A 25,349-nucleotide genomic window follows, 5' to 3' on the forward strand; every position below is an offset into this window, starting at 1 on the left:
TTATCATTTAGATACGCATAATATATGCTATGCAAAATGTCAGTTATATGCACGGAGTCAATTACGACTACCCATCCTCTAGGTTTATGCTATTTTGCGTCTTTTGTTCGCCGGAGAAAACCCTATATATTTCTTCTTTTTCGGCAGATCGTGTTGTACTTTTCGGTGTTTGCTCTCTAGAAGCGATTGTGGAGTTTCAAAAAGTGGCTCTGAGAGCGCGCGAGTCGCATCTCAAGCGTCGTCGTGGCGCAAATGCATGCTGCAGAAGGCGAAACGCGGTTGAAGTACTTTTTTTTTCTTTACTTTCTTTTGTGTGCAGAACGCTGACCGAAGTCAGCACGTGCACGTCGCTTTGTGCATGAAACACATCTCTCGCAGCGGGGGGTAACAAAAGAGCGCTCGAGACGTGTCCGCGTTAAGCGTGCGGACGAATGCACTTAAGCTTATCGGTGCCCTGCGCTGGCTTTTACACCAAACGCGGTGCCGCGCCCGTCGCTATAAACAGCTACAAACAAAACGACCGAGTGAGAATAAACGAAAAACGAGGCGGGGCGGGGTGCGAGTACTTTCTTTTTTTAGGCCGCCGTGCTCTCTCAGAGGCTAAGACAAAGCGAAAGAGCTCAGAACGGCCGTTACCCGACACCGAGCGCATTCGGAATCGGCTTTTCCCGGGAAATACCGTGCCGAGGCGCTTGAGAAATGAAATGTCAGAGTTGCTTCGCCTGCCGCTCTTCTCGCCCTTCCGCTGCGCTCGCGAAAACGTAAGCGCGCTCGCCGCGAGACTGCACTGTTGTCGCCGATGTTCCACCATGCATGACGACGCTCGCCTCGCAACCCCTTCCTCTCATCTCTCTTCTTCCTCCGCTGATGCGCTTCGTGCTCCCGAAGAAAGAAAGAAGTGTCCAAAACCGCCGCACAGCAAACGCCTCAGAGCGTGTTGTTCGCTCGCAAGCCTCTCGTCCACAGCCCGCGCTGCCGAGAAAAGTGCCCAGGTTATGAAACGGCTTGAGCCGCGCCCGCGCTTTCACTCGCGAGCCGCGGGTCAGCCAGCTGCTGCACGGTTCCTCCGGCCGTCTCGGCAGTGGAAACCGTGAAGGCAATACGATATAGCCGCTGCGACTTGAGGTGAAGCGCGTTCGCCCCGCAGAATGAAGAGCAGGCATTTTGTTCTATATGCGCGACGAGTATGCTGGAAGGAAATGACGGCAGTGAGTGTCGCTTCTGATGGAGGTGGTGAGTAAAATGCGCTACGCGAAGGGTTGCGTGCAGTACGGTGCTCTGGCTTTCCACCGGGGAAGAACTGCGCCTTATACGCTCGCACGACGTGCACCGCCTGTGTATGCGCCCTGAAACTGTCTACAGCTTTCGTTTGCAGTCAGTGCAACGTTTTGTTTTGGTATTATCAGCCTCTAGCGGCATCGATCGGTACTAGTTCAATGTTAGTCTCAGCACTGCATGGTTTCTTGGCTCCTCCGAGGAGAGGCCGTCAATGTGTGCGGCGGGGCGATGTTCCGCGAGAAAGATTATTAATTGCATATGATCACATACGCTTACGGCCTAAAAACGGTGACGCAGGCATAAGTATATGCTATAAGAAGTCATGATTATCTGTCCCGTAAAGGCTACAGTAACTCAAACCAAAAAGAGCAAGTCCCATAGAATTGTGGAACTGGGCCGCTATAACGTAAATACATTCCAAACTATTTCTATTCCATGTCTGCAATCAGCTCTCCACGATTGGTGAACAATATATTGGGCTACCGCCCCGTCGCGTGTCTGTCACATGACGTCGAGAAAACGAAAAAAAAAAAATCCCCATCTGACATGTGAGTTCAGACTGATCGTGCATGATTAGACCGAACAAAAGAAAAAGTATGATTTCCTATTCCAGGCCTTCTTTCGCCATCATCCCGCTGCTTCATTAACACTTGTTTCTGGGCGAGTTGGTTCATACTTGATTTGAAAATTGTTACAGCGCTAACACATGCATCTACAAAGTAACAAGGACGAGACAAAGGCGCCGACTGTCAACTGAATTTTATTAAGGGAAGACGGATACCTTATATAAGGGGAAAGGCAGAAAAGAACTGGAAGGGAGCGATACAAGCGGGAAAAAATGACATTGCGCATCGATGAACGTACGTGCCAATAATCAACGGAAACAGACACAGAAAAAACAAAAAAAACTAGAAAAAAAGCCAAGGGATACTAACAGATAATGAAATCAGTAAGCGGTCGCTTCCAAAAATTGAAGCTCTGCAGCAACAAGCGATACAGAGGGGGTGCGTATGCACTTGCTGCCATATTTCTTTGTGTAGAACGCTTCCAAACTGACGCGCTCCGTCGTGTCGGCACTCTTACCGAGAATCTTTGTCTCTCCCAGTCAAGCCTCGCAACCTGTACATTTAATTGCGTGCGCGACCAAATGTGCGTCCTGGTCCTTTAAATTTCGGGTATGTTCCCCCAAGCGTTCAATAATTCAGCGGCCGGTTTGGCTGACATAAACCTTTCCACACTTCAAGGGAATGGCGTAGACCACTCCTGTGGAACACTTGCTGAACGGCTTGTCACGTTTTAGCTGACAATTTTCTTTTTTTAGAGTTGCAAATGCGTGGGCATAGCTGTGCCAGCTTGTTGGGTGCCGAAAAAACAACGGACACCCCATGCCTCGGTCTCTTCACAGGATAGATCCTGAACACTCACAGTCGTGCCCCAAATGTGGTCATGACTCATGCTCTTTTGACCACATGCTCTGGCTGTGCCCAGCCCTTAACGCCTCTCCACCCATCACGAAAGAACAATGGCAGGACTCTCTCAAGAGCAGCAATCTCAACATTCAACTCCAGGCTGTCCAGAGGGCCCACGACATTGCCGCGGGACTTGATCTCCCGGTTCCATCGTGGGCGGAGCCACCGACTTGATCTTCGGGAGCCTTCGGTTTGGCTCTCCGAGGTCTCAGTCCCTCAGGACTCAAATAAAGTTCTTGTCATGTCATGTCATGTCACCCCATGCCTGTTGGCGACCTTCTTGAGATTGGGTGAAGTCTTGTGCAGGTACGGCACAACCAAAAGCTTGTCGGTCTTCCGACGGTCATCTTTTCTTCGTGTTCCTAGTTTTAGCTTTTGAAGGAGGGTCTCAGACACAGAAATCAAGACCGAGTAGGGGAACCCAGCCGCCAAAAGTCGGCTGGCCTGATTCTCGAAACTATTCTGCACTAGGTGCGGGCACGATTTTTGAAGAGACGATTCCAAACAGTGCGACGCTATAGCTCTTTTGACAGTTTCGGAATGCGCTGAATTTCCTACGCGTTAATAAAGCATGCGACCATGAACCTTGGAAGATCGGGCTTGCTGGGCGTTGTTAACGAAATATAGCAAAAGCATGCACGGCATAAGTATTGCCAGCTTTACAAAGAGGCGTTGTTTCTAGAACCTGCGGTCCCTGATATGCACGCATCCGATCAGCAGGCGCCATGGCCATATTTACGAGCACGGCGAGAAACGTTGACCAGTCACTGCCGTGCTCGGACTGCGAGTTCGTGTTCAAAAGGTTGTGAACGGCACATAACACAGGCTGCTGGAATCGGAAACTGTGACGTTCCTAAATGACTGCTCTCCGCTGATTTTCATATCAAGCGCAAAATTCCATATCTAATTTAATTGGCGATGTCTTTATTAAGCAGATTTAGTTGTCTCAAGTGCTTTAAAGCAGATAGGCATGTGCGAAGACCCCTTACGCAGGCTTTGCGTTTTGGTGTCGTCTTGGACGTGGAGGGCTAGTCCGTCTTCGTCATAGACAAGTTCTTCAAGCTTGCCGATGAAACCAAGGAGCCAAGTTTTCTGTTTGCCGTATGATATCCAACGTTGCGCTGGTGTCAAATTTATAATTTTCTGATATTTAAATTACGGGGTTTAAGGTCCCGAAGCAACGGGACGAGCTGTATGAGGGTCGCAGTATATAGTGAAGGGCTCCAGAATAATTTGGACCATCTGGGGTTCCTTGGCGCGCAAAAGTTTTCGTGAAATGCGTGGGCGTGTACCTCGCGTCCAGTAAATATCGCGTGTTGTGTCGCCGCGACCCGGATCGTCGCCTGCGCGCTGTATAGAGCCGCAACCGTGCTCACAGAACGCACCTTTAACGCGCTATTGGCAACGCGTCTGCTTGGCGCTGTGTGGTTTCATGTGCTTGCTGCCCCATCCCGTGCAGTGGTGGGCACGCCAGCGACGGAGGCCACCACCACGAGCGGGCCGCCACCGTCGTCAGCACCCGTGGCGTCGCGTACAAGCTGCCCTCCGCCAGAGATCGTGCTCAACGGTTCGCTGTTCCAGACCGACAGCACAGCAGCGCAGCAGTTCGGCAATGTGTACGAAGTGCGCTTCATGGGCCTCTTCGGGGGCGCTGCCAAAAAGCGCGCCTGCAAGATCAAGTGCGTCAACGGCGTCTGGCTCGGACCTTTGTGCGCCGTCGAGAGCGAGGCTGGAGGTAGGTGGTCAGATTAAAACGACACCAAAAGAAAAATATATCGAGGCGGGCTAGTCTGGCAACCCTGCATACTACTAGAATACCAAATAGGGGACCGGGAGCGGAGGTTGACTGTGGCCCGAAAGCACACGTAAAAGCTGTAAATGGTTACCATGACAGTAATAAAAGATGCGATGTGGTCACACGTGGTAATTACCCCACTAGCTCCCGATGACGTCATGAATTGTAGCAACGTCTGGTCACTGCTAGTTAATGGCCCTTTCCCCCGCCATAAAAGCAAAAAAAATATGGCATTCCATTTTATAATGGGCGAATACCCGACCCGACAACTGTGGACTCTTCCAATACATGAAGGACCCATGGATAGAAGATAAAACGGAGAAATTGGTGACCTTACAAACGCTGTCATCGGTGTAGCGACTTGCTTACAATATTGAATAGTGGAAGTTCTCATTTGCTCCCCAAATTTATTCGCCGAACAAATGCACAATAAATTCAGAAAATGTGATCTTCCAATGTAGTCTTATTTAAAGGTCTCTCCCTTTGCCATCCTGTAAGAACTTTTTTTGCCCGTGGTTTCCTAGGTATACTTTGTGGCGCAAAATACATTTCTTGAAAAGGGACCGGAGAAAGGAAGACAGTGAAGCGCCAAACTACCAACTGCTTAATGACAGCCTGAACAAAAACGTATAGAAGAAAAGACAACTTCCACTCATGCGCAGGGAGCCAAGGTGTGACAATACAACCTGGTCACGTTAACATACTTTGGATAAAGCACATTTCTGTGGAATATAATACGATAGATGTATCGCTGACACAAGCAGACCCTTTATTTTTAATATAAAAATGCTTCCAACAAATCCCTTGCAGTTCGGTCCCTACTTTTGCCAAGAATCAATACTTGTTCAAAGCATGGCTTACAACGACAGGCTTTACAGTGCGCAGGAAGATGCGCCTTGTCACACTTACCGATACTATTAGCGTGCTCCCTCAGTCTTTCATCATTACAACGTCCCATTTGTCCGACGTATGACTTGCCGCAATCTAGGGGTATCTCGTAGACCACCCCTTTAACACAGTCCCTGAATTGTTTGGCGTGCTGCTTCTGGCAGCCCCGCGGCCCCTCGCGTGTGATCCGGGGGCACCATTGAGCTAACTTGTTGGGAGCCTAAAAGACAACCGGAATGCCATATCTTGTAGCTACCTTCTCGAGGTTATGGCTCACACGGTGCACATACGGTACTACTTCTGGTTTTACTCGCTCCCTTTCCTTCGAGTGCGCTTTCCCACTCGAAGCGCTAGTTTTCAGCTTCTGTAGGAGGGACTCGACCACGACATTTAAGACAGACTGAGGGTAGCCTGCTTTTAGAAGTCTCTCAAGTTGATGGCAAAAACTCGCCTACATCACATGCACACATGACCTGCGCAGAGCCGATGCCTGGCAAAGTAGGGCGATTCCACGCTTCACAGTCGAGTGCGCCGAGTCATATTGTAGCAATTCTTTTTTACCTCGAGGGAGGTACGCACAGCAAACGTGATCACTCGTAAGTGTTAGGTTAATGTCTAAAACCTTCAACAAACTGTCCTTCGGGAGCTCGTTAGTAAAAGTAAGTCCTTTTGCGTTTGCTCTAAAAACATCCGAAAACTGCTCAACCATATCGTGGCATGGCAAGGGGCATCTATTGTCAATAACAACTAAAAAATCATCAACGTATCTAAAAACTTTAAGAACATTAGGATGAGATGAAGTAAAAACACATTGTAGTGCGTGGTCAAAGTAGGATAAAAAGATGCCACATAAAATGGGTGCTACACGTGACCCAATGCAGATTCCCTCTTTCTACAGAAATGTGCCGTGCTTATAATGAAGAGCAGAGAGTAGATAAATTTCACAGAAATGAAAAGTTTGGACAAAATAACGGCACTATAGTGCGTGCCATATTGCCACGTTGTGGCGGCTCTGAAGAACAGTACCAAAAACTGTGTATCGCGAAACCAACTTTTTATTGGGCGAACCTGTGTCCAGAAAAACAGGCTACACTCAAAGCACAACGATAGCGGCGAGCATAGCCAGTGATCCTAGGAACCTGATCAGTGGGCCAAGCGGGTCGGCTTTTATACATGACTCGTCGTAGGTTCCAGCGTAATCGCTAGTGCCTGCGTGCCTTCCAGAAAGTAGTACGCCATTCGCGTAGCGCATACAATCAGATTACACGAAGTTCGACGACAACAGACGACGGATAGAACCATCGACAACATTCGAGAAACTCCCGCAGGCCGAGCGATAACAAACATTTGTTAGCCGGGAAAAGCGCTCACCAGAGAAAGATAAGTACACGTGTCAGTATTTTATCGTCGTCCGTTCGCGCCTTATGCTATCAGATGTTTTTACTGGCTGCGATTTTAAAATATCATTTATGCTCGGCCTAATCAGCTCCATTTTACGACGCATAAGTCTAAGACCGCATCCGCCGCAGTGGCTCAGCCGATATGTGGCCTTGCGCTGGTGAACACGGGGTCACGGGTTCGCTTCTCGACTGCGACGGTTGCATTACTATGGGGGCGGAATGCAAGAACTATCGTGTACTGGTGCTTGGGGTGCACGTTAAAGAACTCGAGATGATCAAAATGAATTCTAAGCACCCCCATTACTGCGTCTTTCGAAGCCCGCCGTGAAGCTTCGGGGCTTTTAAACCCGACAGTTTAAGCCCGAGAATGACAAGTAGTACATAGACAGCAGCACCTGCTCTCTGAGAGCGAGAATTTGTAGGCGGTGAATACGCAACGGGGATCAGCTTGCTTAATGCCAGAGTTGTTACACGTATACATTTATTATTAAGATTTTTCACTACGGGAACTTCATGTCACTGTTAAACCTGACAAGGGTGCTCGAATAGACGCGCTCGGAAAGCTAGCGCGCGAGAGAGACTTGCGCGTGAACGACGCTGCGTGGAGCGAAGGATTTTCGAAGCGCCCTCCCCGCCGTTTTGCGTATACGTGCGCTGCAGTTGCTCACTGTCTTGGGGGGAGACTGTCGGGCTGTGCCGAGCCCCGGCGCAAGCACTGAGTGCGCAATATGCTGGTAAGGCTGGAAACGACGGCCTGCTGCAGCTCAGAGGCACGACCAAAAGTGTATTTCGTTCAGCCCATTTCTCGCGCCGAATTGTTCCCTGTCGGCAACGTGACGCCCGGCGCTGCCGAACGGAGGCGGCGGCGCGCTTTGTGTTGCCGCACACCGAGCGCTCGGACGTTGACAGCTTTACGTGTCATTTTCTGCGCACTATCAAAATAACAGCAAAGTGACGCGCACGCAACGCGCGTAAATGTGCCGCTGCGCTCTTGGCACGAGTCGGATTGTGTGCAGGAGACGGGCGATGGCCCAAGCCTCGTATGCGCGACATGCGAAAATACCGTTGTTGTTATTTTTTTTGCTTTGTTTTATTTTAGGCAACGGCTCTATCAAAAGTAGAGGTTTCGAGACAACGTGATAATTTTTCAGTGTGGCCATGCTTGATCGACATCAGAAACAATGCGATTCTTGCCTGTAAGTAGTTTAGGTAAATTTTATGACTTAACATTGATTAAATTATCAGCTTCGGCATACATGTTGCTATTTGGACACTCAAACAGCTTAGTGCTATATAGGCACGTCCACTAAGCAGGAATTCACCACTTTCGAGATAATCATTCCGAATATCAATCACGAAATACATTGATGTTTCAGCAAACGACAATGGAACGCCAATGCATTTTGCCCCAAGTTGGCAGATTAAACCTGCAGTGCTAGTTTAGGGCTTGCCATACTAAAAGTAATCGCCCTTGAGCACTGACCGGCCTCAATGCTGCAGTCGCCACGTTCGTACTGGCAATGTTAATTAAACGTTAACTGCACAAATCCAGTCGATCAAAGAATCTATTATTCGTTATCGTACAATTTCTGACGCCTACCAATGCTATCCCTTTTGGTCAGCAAAAAATCTCATTTTGTCTCGAATTCTTCATTTTTAATAAATGGAGAGATGTGCCACTGAAACACACCGTATAGTGTCGTATGCAGTGCGTGGTATAGATTTTCCTACGGAAATTAGAGGAACCTTTGGCACGAGTGTCTATGGGCTTGGGAACTATGGTTAGTACATAGTTCCCAGCCCAACGGCTTTGCGGCTTTCCACGCAGATAATTTCCAACAAAATCTTGCGTAATAAATGCCAAGGCTCATAATGGTTTCACGTGTGCACAGGTACTAATTGCCTTACTGCGTTTAGAAAACGACTAGCCCTTGAAAACGTAGAAAGATAATGAGTTATAAATAAGAGTTTAAAGCCCACAAGGACGAAGATTATATAAATCCATGTACTAAGGCCATCATTCCCATAGTAGCTGGCCGATCGCAGAGCCACAGCTTCTACTAGTAACTTTTGTATTGAACCTTTTGGTGCATGGCGTTCATGAGCAAGAGCAGGGAGGATTGTATATGCTTTCTTGATCAGCATGAACATGGGAGCCGCGTGTCTTTCGGCATATTGCCGGCACACTTTGCCGCAATGTCCAGCACGTGTGTATGACCTGCGGGACGTGACTATAGTTTTCCTTCGCACTCAACCCGTCGTTTGCTGCATGTTGTGGCCAAGGAGGAGCGCACTAACTGGTCCGATTCTTGCCCCCGTTCAAGCGCCTACACTACTCTTCAAGAAGGGCATAGAAACCTATACAGATCGAAGGTAGGAACAAGGGAAAAGAAGGAGTAATGAAAGACCGAAATGACAGATCAAAGAGCTCTAATGCTTAAACTAACAATTCGAGTTGTCCTGAAATTTGTACGTTTACACCCGCAAGCACAATTCGTCGCGTGGTTCTTGTGGTTCCCGTGAGATACCTAGCACGTGACATTACAGTGAACACTTTATTTTCCTTTCCTTTTTTCTCCTTTTCCTTTCTTTTTCTTTTTTGCGGAGCGCGCGTAGCTATACTACGATACTATCATCATCTTTATCTGCTTAGTACGACCATCGACGAGCGCCTGTATCCCAGTGGTTGTTCGTCTGAATGCGACCAGGCTAATCGCGCCCTCGTTTCTTTTCTAGAAGAAAGTGCTTGGCTTCCCGTTTGTAGAGCTTTCTCTCTCCCTCTCTCTTTTTTGCCAGTATCGAGACCTCGAACTTTCGTTCTTTTTAATTTCCGAGTATTTCTGTACTGATGTATTCTATCTATTGCCCTAATTTTAATTTATACTTAGCCTTACGAGGCAAGTATCGATCACGAACACTGGGAGGAAACGATCCATTTGCGACACACTGGTAGGGGTGCTGCCTGATGAGATATAGCGAAAAATCAGCTGAAAAGCGTCATCAAGCTTACACTAAGTTTCCAAAGGGAAATGGCTATCAGGTACAAGGCCTTGCCATTACACTCGTGTTGCAGTCCACAGCTCGGCAGCCGTGCAAGAATAGAATGGAAGAACTACACAGTTGAGGACGGCCTTCGTGCGTCCTCAGACTTGCTCTACAACGTTCAGGTCGGCACGCGCACTCATGGTATCAGGTGGTCCCGTACGACCAGGGTATCATCCAGGCGATCCCGTACGACCCTGTAAGCGGAGTATAACTAGTGAAATACTAGTCCTTCACTAACGAAGAGGTCAACAAGAAGATAGAGGCCAAGGACTTGCTTCAGGGTGCCACAGTAGGCAGTTGATGTTAGGCCGCTCACGACACAGTTAAGTTGAGCAGGCCTGTGCTGAGGACGACATCCCGTTGGTATGCGCGCGTTTTTTCGCTTGAAACAACCTGCTGCGCGTAGGCCGGGTTGTGTAGGGATGCTTGAAACTACAAGCTTCAAAGAATAAAGCATAAAAATAATGCTTGCCGCGAACCGGATGCTCGCCAGATGCACTGACGCTGGACGCAGAACACGGCTGACGCCAGCCGTGTTCCACTGTCCCAACCTTAGTCTCGCTTCCTTGTTGATGTCAGGGCAGTTTCGGCGCCAAATATCAGCTCCGCAGGACCTCGCCTCTTCGACGCTGGCCAGGAGCCCCCAAAATTCCCGTACTAAAAGGAAAGGTTGGGTCGCAATAGATGCGACTCATTCATCGTTCTTACTGGTTGCCCTTGGTGAGGTCTCAGTGCGCCATGAATCCAGCCTTCCGTTCTGTACGCCCGTGAAGTTTAATGAGTTTTCAATGGTGCGCAACATAATGACGACGATGTTGCGCCGATATTTGGCTGACTATATATATACCCTTTCCAACAGCTTCACAAAATGCCCCCCCCCCCCACGCTTCTTTTCTGGAGCTCGGGTCGCCCTACTCCGCTGTTCAACTGGACATGGTGGCTAAACGCTGGACGACTGCTGGGCTGGGATGATAGTGCCAATTTGCTAGTGTCTGTAGAGTCTAGTCCATCCGAGTCAAGTTCCGAGTTCAGATTGTCAGATTATTCCCTTCCCTAATGGCGTAGTCTAGTAAACCTAACGGGATCCTCGTAGTTTCTCGCACTCAAACCATGCAGAAATTTCCATCGTCATTGCGCAAAAGTTGAAGCTTACAGGAACTAATTGATCGTTCCAGCTGGCGCATATCTGACTAAACTGGTGTCGCATATTTTTGAGTACAGAGTAAAAAAAATTAAATTATGGGGTTTTACGTGCCAAAACCACTTTCTGATTATAAGGCACGCCGTAGTGGAGGACTCTGAAAATTTCGGCCACCTGGGGTTCTTTACCGTGCACCTAAATCTAAGTACACGGGTGTTTTCGCATTTCGCCCCTATCGAAATGCGGCCGCCGTGGCCGGGATTCGATCCCGCGACCTCGTGCTCAGCCGCCCAACACCATTACAGAGTATGTAAAGGGGGTTTATTCGGCTCGTAGAGCAGCGGCGACAAACTCAGCTCCAGCAGGTAGGGCGCAGCCAGCGAACAAACTGGGTACGTGCCACGCGATGGCAACGGGGCTTTTCAGCCTGCCGATCTTCTTCGTCACAATCACCCCCGGAATTGAAGAGGAGCCATCCTGGCGACCTAGGAAGAGGTGGGCGGATCGTAATACTGCTTCAGCCGGTCAATGTGCACAGTCTCTCGGCCCCGACGACGCAGATCGGAAGATGGCGATACGGGTTCGACCACGTAGTTCACTGGTGATGTTTGTGCAACCACGCGGTAGGGACCGTGGTACTTCGGGAGGAGCTTGGACGAAAGGCCAGGAGCAGCAACAGGCGGGACCCAAAGCCACACGAGTGAGTCGACGGGGAAGGGGTGAGGGGGAGGATTGAGGTCATGGCGTTCTTTTTGGCGGCACTGTTGAGCAGACGTCAACGAACGGGCCAGTTGGCGGCATTTCTCGGCGTGCTGAGCAACCGTAGCAACAGGTGAGCATTCAGCAGGGTCCGGCCGGTACGGGAGAACCGTATCAATGGTGCTGGAGGGATGGCGTCCGTAAAGCAGAAAAAATGGTGAGAATCCGGTAGTGGCTTGAGAGGCAGTGTTATATGCGTAAGTGACGAACGGAAGTACAAGGTCCCAGTTGGAGTGGTCAGATGCAACATACATTGATAGCATGTCACCAAGAGTTCTGTTGAATCGTTCTGTTAAGCCATTGGTCTGTGGATAAGCGGTAGTAGTGCAGTGAATAATTTGGCATTCAGACAAGAGTGACTGCAGGACATCTGACAGGAATACGCGGCCCCGATCGCTCAACAGTTCACGTGGTGCGCCATGGCGGAGAACGAAGTTGTGTAGTATGAACGAGGCGATGTCTTTTGCTGATGCGGCAGGCAAGGCGGCGGTTTCAGCATACCGTGTCAAATGATCTACGGCGACAACAATCCATCGGTTGCCAGCGCCAGTAGATGGAAGAGGCCCATATATATCAATGCCGACACGGTCAAATGGCTGAGCTGGGCAGGGAAGTGGTTGGAGAGGAGCGGTGGAGAGATGCGGGACACATTTGCGTCGCTGGCAGGCAATGCAGGAGCGTACATATTTGTGGACGAAGGTGTACATCCCTCGCCAATAATATCGTAGGCGAAGCCGTATGTAAGTTTTTGAAACTCCGCCGTGACCACACTGCGGGTCAGAATGAAAAGCGGAGCATAACTCTTGTCGTAGGTGGCGAGGCACTACTAAAAGCCATTTGCGGCCGTCATTGTGGTAGTTGCGGCGGTATAAAAGTCCGTCCCGGATTCTGAAATGCTGCGCCTGTCGGCGTAGCGCTCGAGGTGCCGAAGTTGCCGGAGGATTTGACAAAAAGTCGAACATCATGACGATCCATGGGTCTTGTTGTTGCTCCGATGCCATGTCGAGGATGTCAAGTGGTGAGATGTCATGTCTGTCGGTAGAAGTGCTGCTGTCTGAAGTAACAGGGGAGCGCGAGAGGGCATCGGCGTCGGCGTGTTTGCGTCCAGAGCGATAGACGACTCGGATATCGTATTCCTGGATTCGGAGGGCCCACCGAGCGAGGCGGCCCGACGGGTCTTTTAGGTTGGACAACCAGCAAAGAGCGTGATGATCCGTCACAACGTCAAAGCGTCGACCGTAGAGATACGGACGAAATTTTTGAAGAGCCCATACGATAGCCAGACACTCTTTTTCTGTTACTGAGTAATTGGCCTCAGGTTTCGTGAGGGCACGACTGGCATAGGCGACGACGTATTCGGCATTAGTGTTCTTGCGTTGTGCGAGCACGGCACCAAGGTCGGCACCACTGGCGTCAGTGTGAAGTTCTGTAGGTGCGCTGGGATCAAAATGGCGCAAGATTGGCGGAGACGTGAGTAGGTGACGAAGAGTCGTAAAGGCATCATCAGAGGCTTCCGACCAAGCAGAAAGTTCATTGTCGCCTTGGAGAAGTTGGTTTAGTGGTGCGATCACAGTAGCGAAATTGCGAACGAAACGTCGAAAATAAGAGCATAGGCCAATGAAGCTGCGTAGTGCTTTCAAGTTAGTGGGCTTTGGAAATTCGGATACGGCGCGAAGTTTAGCAGGATCAGGAAGAATGCCTTCTTTAGAAACAACGTGGCCTAATATGGTCAGTTTTCGAGCTGCAAATCGGCACTTTTTTAAGTTAAGCTGGAGACCAACATTCCGGAGACAGGTCAAAACTTGATGTAAACGCCGAAGATGGGTAGGAAAATCAGGAGAAAAGACGACAACGTCGTCGAGGTAGCAGAGGCAAGTATGCCACTTCAGGCCGCGTAGGATGCCGTCCATCATGCGTTCGAAGGTGGCGGGCGCATTGCACAGACCGAACGGCATCACAGTGAATTCATATAAGCCGTCAGGTGTTACAAACGCGGTTTTCGAACAGTCAGCGTCAGCCATGGGCACCTGCCAGTAGCCAGAGCGGAGATCTAAGGAGGAAAAAAACTCCGCTCCTTGCAAACAGTCAAGTGCGTCGTCAATACGAGGCAACGGGTATACATCCTTTCGGGTAATCTTATTAAGCCTTCGATAATCGACGCAAAATCGTATGGAGCCGTCTTTCTTTTTAACTAGGACGACTGGTGATGCCCAAGGACTACTAGAAGGCTGGATGACACCGCGATTGAGCATATCGTTCACCTGGTCATTGATAACGCGCCTTTCAGTCGCCGATACTCGGTAGGGACGCTGTCGAATTGGTGCATGGCTCCCAGTGTCGATAGTGTGCGAAACAGTCGTGGTGCGGCCGAGTGATGTTGCTTGGCAGTCAAAAGACGAAGAGAAGCCTAGGAGCAAGCGAAGAAGTTCGTCGCGCTGCTGCGTCGTAAGGTCACTGGCAATAGCTGGCGTAAAAGAACGCGGCAGTGACTGAGGAGGCGATGCCTCGAGAGCAGCAAGATAAGTGGAGTCGTCCAACGTGTCAAAAATTGAAGATGAGGTCAGTGGCTCCGCTCTGCCAAGGCTTTCACGGCGGCGTAGAGTAATTGGTTCAGCCGATGGGTTGGAGACGCACATGAGAGAGGCACCAGCTTTGAACTCGAGGACGGCGAACGGCAGTGGTAGTGAACGGCGGCGAACTAAGAGTTCAGACGGAGCGAAGAGTACTGTGCCGTCATCTACGGATTCGCAAGAGATACTGACAAGAGTGGAAGACCAGGCAGGTATAACGGTGTCATCTGAAACAGCGATTTTGCGACAATGGTCCTTATGGTCAGTGATAATATCGGTCGAAAACGGAAACAGCTCGATTTCAGCGCGGGCGCAGTCAATGATCGCATGATGTGTGGAGAGAAAGTCCCAACCTAATATGACGTCGTGTGAACATGATGGCAACACGATGAATTCTATGATATAGAGGACCTCCTGAATTACGACACGAGCAGTGCAGGCGCCGGATGGCTCGACGTGCTGCGCGTCCGCAGTTCGAAGAGACAGTCCAGAAAGCGGCGTCGTCACTTTTCCGATCTTGCGGCAAAGACGGGCATCTATCGCTGAAAGTGCAGCGCCGGTGTCGACAAGTGCTAGCGTCAATGTTCCTTCGATTGCGACTTCAATAACATTCTTCGGAGAAGTGTGAGGCCTTATACATTTCGCTGGCACCGCAGTTCTCGCCTCCTGAACTGCGATATTTAGTTTTCCTGGCGCAAAGGGCTCCGCCGCCGGTGCATGGGGGAAAGCGAGCGGCGGCGAGGAGAAGGTGAACGGCGAGCGGCGGAGAATGCGGTGTCGACGGCAGAAGGAGATTCAAAGGCGTCCGAATAGTTACGGCGTTGTTGGAAACGGGGTGCATACGGACGCACATTGTTCGGGACGTTCGGTGTAAGCAGGCGACAGTGACGTGCAACGTGTCCAGCATGGCCACAATAAAAACAAATCGGACGGTTGTCTTCCGTGCGCCAATGGTCTTGTGGTCGTGCATAGTTCACCAGTGGACGGACTGGAGGGGATACGGGTGGGCGCAAAGGTGGGCGAAGGGGGCCATAGGTCTGTGGCGCAGGCCTCATCGCGACTTCGGCGTACGTCAGGGGAGCGGCCGTCGGAGCCTGTTGAAGAGAAGGCGAAATGTGGTCGGCTACCTGCTCCTTGATGATAGATTGGAGAGCGGGCGCCAACGGAGTACTCGGCTGGCCGTGTGCAAATGGAATTAAGGAAAGCTGACGAGCCACCTCTTCACGGACGAACTCCTTGATCTGTAGCAGCAGCGAAGTGTTATCCGGGGCAGCACCCAAGCTCGACATTGAAGTGGCCTGAGGTGTAGATTGGCGGGTGGCTACGCGTTGTTTGCGCAGTTCGTCAAAGCTTTGACACAGACTGACGAGTTCAGAGACTGTCGAGGGATTTTTCGCCAACAGCATCTGGAAGGCGTCGTCTTCAATGCCTTTTAAGATATGGCGGATCTTCTCGGCATCAGGCATTGCGACGTCAACGCGATTGCAGAGGTCGACGACATCTTCTATATAGCTCGTAAATGTCTCCCCGCACTGTTGCGCACGGCCAGGCAAACGTTGCTCGGCGCGAAGCTTGCGAACCGCGGGGCGCCCGAATACCTCTGTCACGTTAGTCTTGAAGGCCGTCCACGTCGTCAGATCACGTTCGTGGTTGCGGTGCCACACGCTGGCGACACCGCTCAAGTAAAACGGCACGTAATTGAGTTTTTGGGTGTCGTCCCAGTGGTTGTGGATGCTAACCCGGTCGTAGTCAGCGAGCCAGTCTTCGACATCATGGTCTTCTGTACCACTGAAGATGGGTGGGTCGCGTTGCCGCAACGGGCCGGGGCAGACCACGGTAGTCACAGGGGCAGCGGGTTGTGGTTGTGGTGGTCCTTCTTCCGGCATTATGAAGACGGGCTGCAGTGTCCGATTACGAAGTTCCAGAATTCTGGTTGTACCCAGCAGCTCCACCAATTGTAAAGGGGGTTTATTCGGCTCGTAGAGCAGCAGCGACAAACTCAGCTCCAGCAGGTAGGGCGCAGCCAGCGAACAAACTGGGTACGTGCCATGCGATGGCAACGGGGCTTTTCAGCCTGCCGATCTTCTTCGTCACAAGTACAACAAAAGAGCTGCCGATACAAGTTTGCTTTGTACCAAAACTATGCCGTATATATTACAACCTAATGGACAAGTGAATGTTTAGCAAACGCCGCGGAGAACAAGTATTCCACGACAGGTCTTCAACTGCAGTGGCGTAGCCAGAAATTTCGTTCGGGGGGGGCTACGCCACTGGCCCCATGTGTGTGTGTGTGTGTATATATATATATATATATATATATATATATATATATATATATATATATATATATATATATATATATATATATATATATATATATATATATCTTGTGACGTAGCAGTCGTCACTACGTTTATTCCGACTCGAAGATACGGCGAAGCGATCACGCCCACAGCACGGATCACACTCGAGAGCCAGCCCCACAAGCGATGATGAAAAAGAACCCCATATGGGCCCCACATGATGATGATCATGTACAGATGACAAAGAATAGCTTATATCTCGCTACAATATATATATATATATATATATATATATATATATATATATATATATATATATATATATATATATATATATATATATATATATATATATATGTATAGACATGGGGCCAGTGGCGTAGCCACAAATTTCGTGCGAGGAAGCTGTAGCTTGGATGCTCCTATTTAAATACATGTAGAAGGGGAATTCGTTTTCCCCTGCAACCACTTCACCAAATTTGAGGAGGTTTGTTGCATTTAAAAGAAAAAGTTTAATTCGAGTGACTACTGGTTTCGAATTTTTCATTTTGGTGGTCAATTATTTATTAAAAACTGGCCAAATCGAAAAGTTTCAGAAAACGAAACAATCAAGTTTACAACTCCGTTACTCAACAATGAAAAACGATATCACAATTCTGTCAATCGCATCTAATAGTACATCTACAGCGGACAAAATGGATATGTTACACATGAATCTCAAAAAAATTTAGTATTGTGGAGATATGGCTTGTGCAGAACCCTTGTACACAACGTAACCAATTCACGTAAGATACAAATTGACATAGCAAACTTGTCCGCTTTGACTGTTATAATAGATGCAGTTTACAGAACCACTATGTCTGTTCTTCATGCATAGCCATTAGTTTGTAAACGTCGTGCTTCTATTTTTTCAAACTTTCGAATTTTTCAAAATATTTTAAACAAAATTCAGGCCCTAAATCGAAGTTGTGTTTCCAACAGAACTAGGATTTAACTTTCTCTCTCAAATGCAACGAATTTCAATAAAAGCGATTAGCAGGATTATCTAAGAAAAGCGTTTCTGCATTTTACATGTATTTGAATAGGCCGCGTCGGATTGGGCCCGAGCTAAAGCTTCCTCTTAAACAATTTGTCAAGGGATCAAATCCATGAATAATAACTGCATTGTCATTGCCAAAGATGCTGCAAACGAATTCTTGAACGTTACGCACAGTCAAAACAATAAAATATGTATTTTTTCATAAAAGAATATACTCGTATGTGCCAAAAATTTTGCCTAAGATAACTGATATCAATACTTCCATATTTTTGTCTATTTAGGTAAAGAAAATATAACACGAACTTTAGAACTATATCAGTTCGAAACCAGGAAAGCAGTGCATGCCACTGATATGAAAAATTAAAAGGCAATGAACTGAACAAGTTGAGGACAAATATGTTAATGAAACTGTCATTCAAGAACCGTGCTTACATCCTTGTATTTATGCAATGGCCAGTGAGAAATCTCAATGACGCTGTAATTTGTTTTAATGTATTACGCAGAAGCAGCTGTCACCGGTCGTGTATCGTGAGTAATTGCACCGAAATCATAGTCGCAACAGAGGGCACGTATAAAAACCAGGAATTATGCAAGATATACGAGGGCAAGCCAAATGAATGTGAGCCAACAATGGGGTACTTTATTTAAAAGTAGTCATCATGAGAATTTAGACATTTGTCCCATTGACTAACGAGTCGCGTGATTCCCGGCTTATAAAACTCCTTGGGTTGCTGCTTCAAAAAGTCTGTATCTGGTTCCCTTGAGCTGTTCTTTCGGTTGCCCCAAAATGTAGAAGTCGCAAGGTGACAGGTCTGAGCTGTATGGCGGATGCTGCAGCGTTTCCCACTTGAACTTTGCCAGTTTTGTACTAACCACATAAGCAACGTGGAGACAGGCATTGTCATGGAACAAGATTACCCCATTCGTCAATTTTCCACGTTGTTCGTTCTTGATTGCGACACACTGCCGTTCTGGCGTTTCACAATATCGGAAACAATTGATAGCCTTTCAAGATTTAGCAAATTCTATCAGTAATGGACCCTGACGACCGAAAGAAAAGTCAACACCTTTCCAGCGGAAATGATGGCCTTTGCGTTCTTTGGGCGTGGTAAATTCGAATGTTTCCACTGTAAGCTTTGCCGTCGTGCTTAAGGCTCGTAGTAGTGGCACCAAGGTTCATCCCCGATCACAATTGCAAACAAGAAGTCGTCATCCTCATTGTGATACCCGATCAGATGAGTCAAGGCAGCGCGAAACTTCTCCGTCTTCTCGCGATGGATCAAAATCTTGGGGATCCATTGCACACCAAAGAGCCGATAACCGAGAAGCTCATGAATTATGGCGTGAACCGAACCGTGACTGATGTTCAGATGGTCTGCCAGTTCATCGATGCTTATCCTCCGTTCTTGTTTCATCAGCTCATGAGCCTTTGAAATTGATAGGGGGGTGATTGCGCGATGGTTTTGGCCCGGTCTTGGAATGTCTTTACAACGTCCTTTAAACCGTTTGCTCCAACGCTTCACAGTGGTCAATGAAATGCCGTGTTCAACGTAAACGGCAGCCATACGGTGATTAATTTCTGTTTTGGAAACACCTTTAGCTGTCAAAAACTTCGCGACACCGAGCTGTTCAACTTTTGAAGTGTCCATTACGTGACGCAACCATATTCAACCCAGTGTATGAGAGCATTAAAGAACATTTATCTTCACACCTGCGTGTCACTTTTGTAAATGAGACATGCCGTTCTCCTACGCGCATGCCTCGCAGATAATGAACCGAACCATTATTGCGCGGTAAGGGTAGGCGCACTTTCATTTGACGCGCCCTCGTACATTAGAAATGCAAAGATACAATGGGATATACAAATGCGAAAATACGGCTTGATAAAGGACAAAAAAGTGTCACTGGAAACAAAGTTCACTGTATGTATACACAAAACCTCGCAACAAGATTTTTAAGTATACGTATAAGTCTGCAATGAGTCTATGTATGTAAGAAAAAGTAACTGTATGTAATGCGTCAAACAAGGCAAATAAACATGTTGCACAATCACAGATTCACAGAATCCTAGATTCCGCCCCCATTCCATCCACTCCCCCCCATGTATTGCGCGCGACGGAAGGCGGCGCGCTTGCTCCCCGCTTTTCTCCTTTGCGCACACAAGACTGAGCCACCATCGTCGGCTCACCCATTCCAGCTCCCCTCCTACGCTTTCACTCGCACATACAGCATGCTGCGCGTGGTCACGATTTTATCACCCTTGGACTTTATACGAAACATGAGGGCGACGGCGACGGCAGGAATGCCCCTGGAGTGTCCATATAATTGCTTTCGCAATAATACAATAAACGTATCCGGCAACTGAAGCGTCCCATCGCCCATTACTTACCGCAATAGAAGTATCAAAATCGAACTTTCACCATGCGACAATTGGCTGCGCCGCAACAATGTATTTTTTTTTTCTGTGGGGCGAAAGCACCGAAATGAAAAAAAAAACGCATAGGAAAGTATGTTGGCCAGAATGGAATGCCTACATCGGGCACCTAATGGGGCTACGGAATTAATACCGAAGAAAACATGAGACGATTGGCCCACTGAGAACCTTACGCATACTGCTCAGTATCCTACACCGGCGAAACAAGACTTTCCGGAAAGGTTTCGCTCAAGGAACGCGGTGCTATCCTTCGAGTCCCCACAGTGATGGCGGCGAGCGACCATTGTTTTTTTTCTCTCGTCTGCTAGCCAGAAAGCTTCCAAAACTCTGTCACGTGAAAATCCACTCGGCCAGAGCAAACCGAACGCCCACCGAAGTGCACCGCGCGGTGGTCGGGGCCATACGAGAAAAACATATGCGCTCTGGCTCGCTCTGGCAGTCCGCGGGTAGGGTAGCGAGAACAAAAAAAAATTGAACAGGCTCAATGTGTCCTCGGCGAATAAAAGTCAAAGTAGAAAAAATAAATAAGAACGTAGTTACTTTGGCTGGCTTTAGTGTCTTAATTAACATGGATGTTCTGGCGTAGGTTAAAAAAGTGTTGATATTTTTTTATGTGACATGACGGCACAAATGAACCACCCCAACACATCGTCTCATTGGACCTCGCTGCGTGTTTTGTCAACTCGTCTGCTAGTGTGTTGATTTGGCTTGTCTCGTTGTATGTTCCGATGTAAGACTTTAGAAAAGTCAATGGACCTTTGGCGTCAAATGTTTATAGCAACATTAAACCCACAAAGTTGCGCAATTGAAAATTTAAAGCACAACTTTGGAAAGGTCTATGCACGTTTCACATCAAGAGCTTATGAGATTTATACAGTGAAAGCTCGTTAATTCGAACTTCAATAATTCGAATTTATGGATAATTCGAACTGTACGATTTGGTCCGGCCAAGCTCCACAGAAGTCTATGTATAAAAAAGTCCGTTAATTCGAACGCGAGAAGGTTCCCTCACGGATAATTCGAACTACGCTCGCCTGGCACACGGCCAGAGAAACGCGCCTACTGCCTACACACAAGGCTGTATTGCCTCCGAAACGGAGAGAACGGCGAGAGAAGGCAACATCGGAATAAAATCTAACCGACGCGGGGTCAGCCAGAAGGCAGCCGCGGCTGCCGCCTCTCCGTTCTACGTAACCTCCGAGACTTCTTGCCCGTTGCGAATCTCGGAGGCTTTGCAAATCTTGTACAGCTGCTAATGTTGTGCGGAGATGGCACGGCAAGCTCCAAAACACGGCGAATCAAGTACGTCGCAGCTGCGCTTGCAATCAAGAACCAACGAATCAAGGCCTTCGCCACCTTCACATGTTCAGCGTCTTTGTCTCGGCAGTCTTCATCGGTTGTGCACCTCTGTTTTCATCTTAGGAGGTATCGGCCGTCGCGATTCATTGTGATGGTGTTAAGCCTCGGCTAACGTTCGTTTCGGTGGACATCGGTGGTGTGGCGCAGTCACACCCAGAGCTTCGACTTGAAGATGGCGTGGGCCCGCGGCACACGCCATCACTTTCTGACGCGCCAAATTTCTGACATGCCCTACTGCTTCCAAATTGCAGTGTACTGTTGCCCTCCTTCACTTTCGTTAGTTCGAACTTTCGTTAATTCGAACTGAAGCGGCTTCCCCTTGCGGTTCGAATTAACGAGCTTTTACTGTACCCGTAAAGTTTCGCAATACCCGTAAAGATGCCGCGGCGAGCCCGCTCACCATCAAAGCGCCCTTGAAACTTTGCGCTCGGGTGGGACTGCTTGGCGTTATGTGAGTGCCGGTGTATGGGCGTTGCCACGAAATCCAGCCCGAGTTCGCAATCTTCGCGGTTAAATGTCTTTTCGGGCGTCAAAAAGCCATTCTAGACAAAATCCAGAGTGATTTCCGGCGCCGGGGTCGCTTTGGTCGGCGGTGCATGGACAGCACGAAAAAATTTCGGGGGGGGGCTGAAGCCCCATAAGCCCCCCCCCCCCTGGCTACGCCCCTGTTCAGCTGGTATTTTCTTCGTCTGCTTCTTTTCGAAACTTGTTCTTGCGCGTCATATTTAGGCCTAAATCGGAACCATTATGATGCGCAAATTCCTTAAACTGCCAACGTAGAACAACTTCAAGAACAGTCCAAGATAAGACGTTTTTGAGCAATAATGCATCGCAAATGGTATGTAACTGCGCATTTCTGGGGCGATTGTGGCAATAATCATGACCATTTCATGTTCAAAAAAGTCGCCGACGATCACGATACTCCCTAACGCGAAATTTGAGCGCAGCTATACGTGTTTTTATTGCACGGTATGTCGTTGGCTGGCACGGACAATCTGTCTCGTGCGGCACGTTGCGAACGGAGCAACGTGCGCATGACTCCACTGCCTCGCTAATCGAGAGATCACGAGAGGCAGCACGTTGGTGACACGTGGGCGCGATTCCCACCAGCCGCCGCAGACAGATCTCCGCTCGTGCAGCGCTTTGTTTCCATAGAGACGACGCGCGCTACTCTGGTGCCATCTCGTAGCCATTGTCGATGCAAAGCCCGTCCTGCGCGGCACTGCGCTTTTCTTCTCACGCTTTCGCCATACCCTCCTCCTCCGCTTTCCTCCTCGCGCTATCTTCGCTATCGCCCTCTTTCATCTCCGAGTTCGTTTTCAACTTTCGCTGTGCTCGTTCGCTCGGTTACGAGGGACAACGTCGACGCCCGCCGCAGAGCTGCGCTCTAAAACGTGGTAGATGTTCGGTTCAAAATTAAGTTCTAGAATTTTACGTGCCAAAATCACTACCTGATTATGAGGGACACTGTAATGGGAGACTCCGGATTAATTCTTGATCGGCTCTGGTTCGTTAACGAGCCCCCAATGCACGGGACAGGGGCGCTTTTGCATTTCTGCCCTATCGAAATGCGGCCGCCGCGGTCTAGATTTGATCCCGTGACCTCGTGCTTAGCAGCGCAACATTTTAGCCGCTCAAATTTTCGGTTCCTTGGAATTCTCTAATCCATCCTTGGAGCCACGTTCTCGTAGTTTTATTACCGTCGGTCTAGGAAACGACTGCTCTGCGTGACACAATCAAAGGCGGTATGGAGATTACTATGTCCGTAGACAAATGCGCGCCAAGCAGAAACCGCCAGTGCAAGCCAAAGAACAAAGAAAGAAAAGATAAAAGCTCATTAGCTTTCTTCTATTTTTCTGTAGCCCTTCATGAGTGAGGGGTTCACCGACCTTTCTCCGCGGCCCTGTTCACCCCATGGAGATGCGGGAACCATTGTTTGCACAGCGTTCATAGAAGCTATACAGTTCTGATATTCGCAGTGTCCCGCACCACTTGCGCCGCCGTCTTCCTAGTTCATTGTGTGCTCTCCAGTGAAGACGTTTACTTTTCCCATATCATCGTTAAGTTCCGAGGCCCCCCAAAACGACTATGTTCTCATCTAGATTTGGATAGATGTTATTACCCTGTATCACATTATGCTTAATAGCTTTCTTTCATGGCGCACAGCCTGCTCAAGCGTAGTTTGTTATGCGTAAATTTAATTTTGTTCAAGAGAAACCCAAAGATTAAAAAGAAAAGCAAGTAATAATAACAAGATGGAGGGCTCTTTGGACTATCTCGGGACAATTCCTTCCTTATTTTGCTCGTCTACATTCGATAGCTGTTCAGCGAGCTTATATGTGTTTTTCAGCGTATTTGGTCCAATTAACTCTCGCCTGCTCCTCGGACGTTATTTTAAGTGCATTTTTCGATCAGTTCTTTATTTTTTTATTCCGCGTCTGCACTATAGGGCTACAATTTTATTTTTTTTCTTCACTCCAGCCGGAGTATCAGGCTAAGCTGTTAGTTCCGCTGACGTATCCGTCTCTCATTAACGTTCTTTCCTTTCTCCTTGTTCTTCTCTGCTTGTGCACTCTTTGTTTGCACACGTAATTAAAAACTCCAGTTGCGGATTTGCGCTTGTCGATATTTCTTATTCTCCTCGAGCGGATATATCGCTGCGTGTTTTCCGGGCTTGAAACGGTGCTCAGCCTCAGGCGGCCTGTACTGCTTGGCTTGCAGTCATCGCAGGAGGCCTAATACCAAGCGGTTTAAAGCCCGCCGGCTAACTTCCAGGCTTAATTGTGTCTCGGGTACAAACCATGGTACAGCGTATCCAATATAATCCAGTCAGAGCTCTTTTTTTTTCTTTTCTGTAGCTATTTCTCTTTTGTTTCACTGTCCTCGCACTGCAGTATCATTTGTACCAAATGAATCATGCGCTATGATGTCGTTTTTACCTTCTTTTTCTTCTAAAGGATACCCTCCACATGGCATCTGAATGCTGACATTTCGACACAAAATCTGCAGAACTTGTACAGAGCGCTTAATGCAGCTTGGCATTCATAATACTCTGGAAGAGATTGCAGAGGCCCAGAAGCGCGCACAGCTAACTCGCCGCACTTCAACGAAGGCAGGCAGATCCATCTTGCAGGAACTCGGATATCACCCCGATAGAGTAGCGGAGGAGTTCTCTGACGTTCCTCCGTCGATTCGTGAGAACATTACAGTACATCATCATCATCATCATCATCATCATCATCATCATCATCAGTCTGGCTACGCCCACTGTAGGGCAAAGACCTTTCCCATACTTCTCCAACTACCCCGGTCATGTACTAATTGTGGCCATGTTCCTGCAAACTTCTTAATCTCATCCGCCCACCTAACTTTCTGCCGCCCCCTGCTACGCTTCCCTTCCTTTGGAATCCAGTCCGTAACCCTTAATGACCATCGGTTACCTTCCCTTCGCATTACATGTCCTGCCCATGCCCATTTCTTTTTCTTGATTTCAACTAAGATGTCATTAACTCGCGTTTCTTCCATCACCCAATCTGCTCTTTCCTTATCCCTTAACGTTACACCCATCATTCTTCTTTCCATAGCTCGTTGTGTCGTCCTCAGTTTAAGTAGAACCCTCTTCGTAAGCCTCCAGGTTTCTGCCCCGTACGTGAGTACTGGTAAGACACAGCTGTTATACACTTTTCTCTGGAGGAATAACGACATCCTGCTGTTCATGATCTGAGAATGCCTGACAAACGTGCCCGAGCCCATTCTTAGTCTGATTATTTCAGTCTCATGATCCGGATCCGCGGTCGCTACCTGCGCTAAGTAGATGTATTCCCTTACCACTTACAGTGCCTCGCTACCTATCGTAAACTGCAATTCCT

The 25,349-nt window shown here is 48.5% G+C and overlaps 1 protein-coding gene across 2 annotated transcripts in view; it reads left to right on the forward strand.

The window, feature by feature from the left end:
* Positions 1-25,349, forward strand: part of LOC135906033 (locomotion-related protein Hikaru genki-like) — a 280,151-nt gene that overhangs the window by 18,033 nt on the left and 236,769 nt on the right. For both annotated transcript variants that reach the window (XR_010565600.2, XM_065437180.2), the window contains exon 2: positions 4,207-4,482. Coding sequence is in view for 1 of the 2 variants with exons in the window: in XM_065437180.2 (XP_065293252.1) it covers positions 4,207-4,482 (276 nt within the window). In the remaining variant the exon portion in view is untranslated. The remainder of the gene's footprint in view (positions 1-4,206; positions 4,483-25,349) is intronic.

This window comes from Dermacentor albipictus, chromosome 1 (assembly GCF_038994185.2).
Source record: "Dermacentor albipictus isolate Rhodes 1998 colony chromosome 1, USDA_Dalb.pri_finalv2, whole genome shotgun sequence".
NCBI classification, from domain to species: domain Eukaryota; kingdom Metazoa; phylum Arthropoda; class Arachnida; order Ixodida; family Ixodidae; genus Dermacentor; species Dermacentor albipictus.